Here is a 7,158-nt window from a genome sequence, read left to right on the forward strand (position 1 = left end):
AAGTTCAAATTGTAGTTGAAGAAAATTAAAACAAGTCCAGAAGAACCAAAATACAGACTTCAGTCTATCCCACCTGAATTTGAAAACCATCTCCAAAGTACGTCTAATGCATTGAATACTAAGGATCAAAGACAAGATGAATTATGGAATGACATCAAAGATATTATCCATAAGGAGGGCAAAAGGTCATTACAAAGACAGAGGAGAAAGAAAAAATCTGAATGGATGTCAGAAGGTACTCTACAAATTATAAATTGCACTCGAGTGTCAAGAAGCCTAAAAAAAAAGGGGAAATCATGCCAAAGTAAAAGAGCTGAACAGAAGATTTCAATGGGCAGTTTGAGAAGACAAAGTATATTATTATAAGGGAATGGGCAGAGAGCTGGAATTAGAGAATTTAAAGAGGAAGAATTCGGGGAGCTCTGGTGGCCTAGTGGCAAGAAGCTGCACTGCAATCCCAGAGGAACACGGTTCGAATCCACCAGATGCTCTGCCAGAGAAGGAGGCGCAATATCCTCCTGTACCAGTCAGATCTGATTTGACGGTACACGCACACAAAATAATAAAAAATAAAAAAAAATTAAAAAAAAGAGGAAGAATTCATTTGGCATTTCTCAAACTGAAAGAGCTGAAAGACACATTCAAGCCTCGAGTTACATTACTGAGAGAAGCTATGGGGGGAATTTTGAATGATCAAGAAAGCATTAAAAGAAGGGAGAAGGAATAGACAGTCACTGTATAGAAAAGAAATGGCTGACACTGAAACATTTTAAGAAGTAGCACATGATAAAGGGCCAGTGGTGGTAAAAGAAGAACTTCAAGCTGCATTGAAGGTGTTGTCAAAGAATAAGACCCAAGAATCAACGGGACACCAACTGACATGTTCCAAATAGCAAATGTAGCCCTATATGTGCTCACCAGTCATGCCAAGAAGTTTGGAGAACAGCTGCTTGGCTGACAAATCCATGTTTGTTCCCATCCCAAGCAAGATGACCTAACAGAATGTGGAAATTATCAAACAATATCAATATCATTACTATGATATGCAAGCAAAATAATGTTGAAGATCATCCCAAAACAGAACAGTACATAGAAAGAGAACTGCCAGAAGTTGGATTTAGAAGAGGCTATGGCACCAGCAATATTACTGCTGACATCAGATAGATCTTGGCTCAAAGTAGAAAATACCAGAAAAATGTCTATTTGTGTGTTCTTGACTACGCAAAGGCATTTTCTTGTGTAGGTCTTAATAAACTATGGTTAACATTGAGTTGAATGGGAATTCTAGGACACTTAATGATGCTTATTTGAAATCTACACCTAGATCAGAAGTTGTGGTCAGAACAGAACAAGGGAACATTGCATAGTTCAAAATTAGGAACAGAGACAAATACTGTATATAAAATAGGACAGACATGGGGGTGCTGAGGAGAGAATGGGGAAAGGGTAGATAGACAATGAACACTGCAATAGATCAGACAAGAAGAAGAACTATCTGAAAGGAATATATGATTAGGCATTATATGTATGACAATAATATGGAACAAAGAGTGCATTGTGGGAAGGGCTGGAGGGAGGCAGGGAAGGGGGAAGAATACGTGCAAAAATTTAAAAAATTAAAATAAATAATTTTCAATGTGGTTTAAAAAAAAATAAAGATATCCAGGGTGGACCATTAAATGTGACTGGGGTTCCACCCTAAAACAGAGTTTAGGTGAGATTACTAGACACATTCACCTAATTGAGAATGTTGTTCCATTAAACATGGACAACCAGAACGCAAAGACGGTCTAGGTTAGATACCATCATTATTCCTCAAATATTTTAAAGATTGTCTTGTAAATTACTGGTGTTTCAATCTATGTTCTGGTAGCTATTCCTGGAAAATGGGTCTTATCCCTGAGTCCACCTCATTCTAAAGCCTCTTTGACTTATATCTTCTTCCTGATATTAGGATTTTAAACTGTAAGACCTGTGGAAGTGATCATTTGTTTCACTTCTGTGTTGTTTGTCCTGCTAGAAAATTAATCTCCTTTCCAGTTGTATTATTTTAATCAAGCCTTCAAAAATTCAGTTCTGACAACTCCAATTCCAAGGGTTCTTTTGTTGATTAACACTGCCACTCCCATGGGTTGGGTCAAATGTCCCCTGAGTGGCCAGAATGCCCTCTAAACTTTCTGGGCACTCTCCAGCCAACTCAAGATGGTTGATCAGCAGTGCAAGGCTTACTTGAGCTCCCTGCCACTTCTACCTATGTGGTGGTAAATTTCCTGAAGACAGGAACATATTAATAAAAGAATAAGGAAAAGAGGAAAAGAGAGAGAAAGGGAGAGAGAAAAGAAAGAAGGAATTTCAGTGACGAACAGAAATGCATGCAAGTAGACCAGGATAGGATGTTTCCTTTACCCATATTTCACTATAACAAAAGTCCTACAGGAAAGGAAGATATGGTACTCAAGAGTTTCAATACAACTTCCCATTTCTTTCTTACCAGTCCTCATCTGTAACTTGACATGGTTGGCAACAGGATCAGGGATTTCCACTCTGTAGTTGCAGGACTCATGTATTTGTCTTAGCACACCTGAGGTCCTGAGATTATATAGAGGTCATAAAGTAAGACTAGAATCTTCTATTGTGAAGCAGAGGGCTACCACTCTTCCTTCTAGAGCATTCTGGGTTTATCTTTCTCATTTTTCTACACCCTTGTTTTTGTTTCTCCAACAATCAATCTTTGATGATGAATTTTATATGTGCATTTGGTTTGAGATCAAACAATGGCCTAGATAATTCATTGCCATTATTTTGTAGATGTGATAAACATTTAGAATCACTTAAAATTCTCTTAAAACAAAACCAAGCAAACAACACTACCAGCAAGTCTATTTTATAATAATCTCTCATTAGGATTGTGAGGCTATAAAGCTTTACAAGATGAGATTGCCTATCTTTCTTGCATGGAGCTGCTGGTCTATTCAAATTAAGGAGACATTTTGAATAGCAGCAGGACACATTATACATTATACCAACAGGCTCTTCAACATTTACCATCAGTTGACTGTAAATAAAGGAAATTACCCTCCATAGTATAAGTGGACCTCATCAAATCAGTTGATCTTTTTTTTTTTTCCAGTTGATATTCTTAAAAGCAAACCTGGTTTCCTGATAGAGAAAGAATCTGCCTTGAGACTGTAATTAGACATTTCACTGGAGTTTCCAGGATGCCATCTGCCGGACATCTTTTGGACACAGAATGCCTAAGTTTTCTAGCCTACAGATTTTGGACTTGCCAGCAAACAAAATCACACGGTTTAATTTCTTAAAATAACTATCTCTCCTTCTTTCTCCTTTCTTCTCCTTTCCTTCCTCTCTCCTTCCTCTTATTACAATTAGGTTTCAAAACTGGGTCTGTGGGAAGTGAAGAGACAAGACTAGAAGGTCACAAGGACTTGTACATTAGAAGAAGGATGCCATTCTCTTGTACTGGCATACTGAAGATGTTGCTGAGGGCCAAATCTGAGCCTGTGTCCTGATGCCCTTAATTACCCTGAAGTGCTATATACTTGTTTTCATGACAGTGCAGTGTCTTCCACCTGACAACTTCATATGCCTTGAGTACAAAGGCATTTGCATAGAGGAAATCAGGCTGCAGGCAGTAGGAGAGGCTAAAAACTGGGCAGTGAGTGCTGTGCAGATATGTTTACATGCTTGCTCTCTGTCTTTCCTGGTCTAGCCTTGTGTGGCCAACCTGGCTTCCCAAGATGCTTTTGTGTGTACAGATTGTGATGACAGCAATGGAAGATGTCTTGGCTGCAGTTTGGAGGAATTTGAGGGAAGAACTGTTTTTCATCCTTCCTAATAAATGCTTGTCAGAATAATTCACTGTTCCACACAGTGACTCTCCATAGATGTTTCCTCCACTTTCTTCCTTCCTCTGGTCTAGAGCAGATTGGAGTAGGATGGTATGGGAAACCCAGGTCTTATACAGAAAGAAAATGATGAAGGTGGAGACCCACACAGCAGTCCCTTTGCAGTGACAGAAAAGTGTGAAGCCAGAGGCCACACAGCCTCATTTGAGTGGAGAATTTGCATGGAAGATGAGGATACTCTCACTGTGGGACTATATCACACACAACCACTGTGAAGGATGTCACAGTGCTCTTCTTGAGGGAAGGTGAGGATACCCTCACTATGGGATTCTATCCCACATAGACACAGTGAAGGATGCCATGGTGCCACTCCTGCCACAGAGGGCTTCATCCCCTTTGAGTCTGATGCAGGCTGCTCCATTGCTTCTTAATTCAGATCAATATTTGTTTACATTAACAGAATCCATGAGTGGAACTGTGATTCTAGAAGTGAATGAGATACACTAACATACAAACCCTCAAATGGACTGTGATTGGGCCCGTGCTTTGTTTGTCTTGCTAATGTGTCATCATGAAATGGTAATGTTTCTAAGAAAAAATAATTCTGCCACCTCCACTAGAAGAATGGTTTCCAGTCTCCAGGGGACCTTGGAAGAGCTTCATATTTATAAACTTAGAGCTTGAAGAACAAAAGCCCAATGGGCTGAGGAGCAGAGGTCCTCCCAGCTGGCATAGATCAGGAATATAGGGGTTCAGAGGCCTGAGGTCTGGTCAGAGCCACCACGATCCCCTTACTGGATGTGACCTAGAGGTAAAAAGAAAAAAATTGGACCCTATCAAGAAGAGAAGGAGGGGAAGAGGGTTGATAAAGAGGCAGGAACACCCTGGCATACTAAGAAAGCAGGGTTCCAGCCCTGATAGAAAGGCAACAAGAACCAGGAAGGACCGCTTCTCTCTTACCCCTAAAGCTGGTCTCTCCAAGTCAGGGTGGAGGCACATGGGCAGGGCAGGGCAGGAAGGGCAGGCAGGGGCTCTCTGGCACTGCCCACTCGGTACCTGCTCTATAGATAAATACAGGACTTTAGTGGCTATGACCAGTGCCTCAGCACTTTGTTCAAGCATGAAAATATCTCCTATACTTTTTCTTCTGTTTTCAAAATATAGCAAAACACCACCACAACCCCACAATGTAAAAATTTATAACTCTACTTCTGTCTCTGACAGCGAGATTCAGGTATGCACTACAATGAGAACCTCACTCCCAGAATGGCCCTGTTCTTCAGATTTTTAAAGGTACAAAGCTCATGTACAGACCTCTTTGGGGGTCTCCTGATGACAACGGTTGCTGTTCCACCACAACTCCAGAGCAGCCACCAGGCAAGCTAGGAGAAGGCCAATAGCCAGGATGCAAAAGACTCCGGCAAAGCTCTGCAGCTTGAGCGACTTGCCATCAGCCTGGGCACTGGTGTGGCTGGTGAGGTCACAGCGACCTGAGTGTGGCCACCATTTCTGCTTGAGCACATCAAGGTCCCCTGTGTCCTGTAGCTCCAGGATCCTGAAAGATACAATTCACGTCAGCTGCAGCCAAGGATCCTTTCCCCATATGGATGACCCCAGCAGAGACAACTTAAATCCATCATAGTCATTGCTTCCCCACCACCCCTGCTGCAATCCGTCTCTATAATGCAGCCTGTTCTTCCCAAATACAAGTGAAATTTCACTGGCCCCCCTTCAAAAGCCTTTGTACACTCTCTCAGAAAGTCACTGGACAATGAATTACCTGAGTTTATTTAAAAGTACATTCATATGGATCCTGGAAAAGTACAATGCTCAGATCTCTATAATACACAATGTCTATAAACTTAAACAACTATTTCATGTCTTTGTCACTAGGATTACCCAAATTATGTACTTAGTTTGAACGGAGGTGTATTTGTGATGGTCAACATCAATAAACTTCTCATGTAGAGACACAAGCATGAATATCATTGTTGTTTGGTGTCAGGTGTTATCTATTTTACTAAGATTCACAGCAATGCTACGCACAACAGATCTGAAGTTTGTCCTAACCTGTACCATCCTCAGGATCTCTGATGTGCTTTGGCCCACTGCTGCAGTCACTATGTCTGTACCCCAATGGGTAGTTTTACTGTTAACTCAAAGGTAGAACCTTTCTGGTGGTTCAAATCCATCAGCTACTCCTTGGAAGAAAGATGGAAAATCTCCTCCTTTGTGATTTAAAGCTTCCAAAAACCTGCAAGAGGGTTAGCTATCAGTAGCTTCTGACAATATGGTTAATTAGACAATATGGTTATTACAAGTATATAAATCCAAGTAAAGAGAAAAGCTGTGATAAATTCAATGCAATGGAAGTAGACTGTGTTAGGAAATGTCATATTTGTGGAGGTGGGTTTCTACTGGAAGACTAGGAAAGTTCTTACTTAAAGGTTAAGAGTAAATAGAAACCTGAAGGATGATGAACCATTGACTAGTTCACACAATGTGGCAGGGAGCATGTCAACATATCAGGAATGATTGTAAGTGTTTACATAAGAGATGGTTAATTCTATTTTCCCTACATTTTTTAAAATTTTATTTTATTATTATTTTTGTGTGTCTGTGTATCGTCAAATCAGATCTGACTGGTACAGGAGGAGATTGTCCCTCCTTTCCCGGCAGAGCATCTGGTGGATTCGAACCATGCTTCTCTGGGATTATAGTGCAGCTTCTTGCCAGTAGGCCACCAGAGCTCCCCTTATTTTCCCTACTTTTATAGTGACAGATATTGAATAGAGGGAAAATATCTTGCTAAAAACATTTAGTAGTTGGAAGTATTGGAATTCAATTGGAACTATTTCAGTGTCTTATCTAGAGTAAGCTCCAGGAGTGTTTTGGAAATTAAGACATGGCTGGTGATGCTGTCAAGCACAGTGAGATAAGGAGAAGTGAGATGAAGTCAGTGAAGTAGAATGAGGCCCAAAGCACATCAGAGCCTCAGAGGTCATAAGAAGAAATCTGGAATGCACAGCACTCCTATCTCCCCAAGATTTGTCATGACATTTTGGAGACATATCTGTAATCCAGTAATAACTGGCACTCTAGACCGGGGAACACCGGGGGAACGCACCCCGCCGCCCGCCGGGGGAAACGCACGCGGCCGCCCGCCAGACCGGGGGAACGCCGCCGCCAGACCGGGAACGCCGCCGCCAGATCGGGGAACACCGCTAGAGGGACCCGGAAGAGACCCGGGAAGAGCAGCCAGGGGAACGCACGCCGCCACCCGCCAGGGGAA

At 41.6% G+C, this 7,158-nt stretch overlaps 1 protein-coding gene across 1 annotated transcript in view; it reads right to left on the bottom strand.

Moving 5' to 3' along the window:
• Positions 1 to 7,158, bottom strand: part of GRID1 (glutamate receptor, ionotropic, delta 1) — a 1,297,277-nt gene that overhangs the window by 34,307 nt on the left and 1,255,812 nt on the right. Inside the window, exon 15 of the mRNA XM_006901020.1 lies at positions 5,181 to 5,421. Within this exon, the coding sequence (XP_006901082.1) occupies positions 5,181 to 5,421 (241 nt within the window). The remainder of the gene's footprint in view (positions 1 to 5,180; positions 5,422 to 7,158) is intronic.

Source organism: Elephantulus edwardii, unplaced genomic scaffold, assembly GCF_000299155.1.
Source record: "Elephantulus edwardii isolate Elephantulus edwardi_28Jun2011 unplaced genomic scaffold, EleEdw1.0 scaffold00305, whole genome shotgun sequence".
NCBI classification, from domain to species: Eukaryota; Metazoa; Chordata; class Mammalia; order Macroscelidea; family Macroscelididae; genus Elephantulus; species Elephantulus edwardii.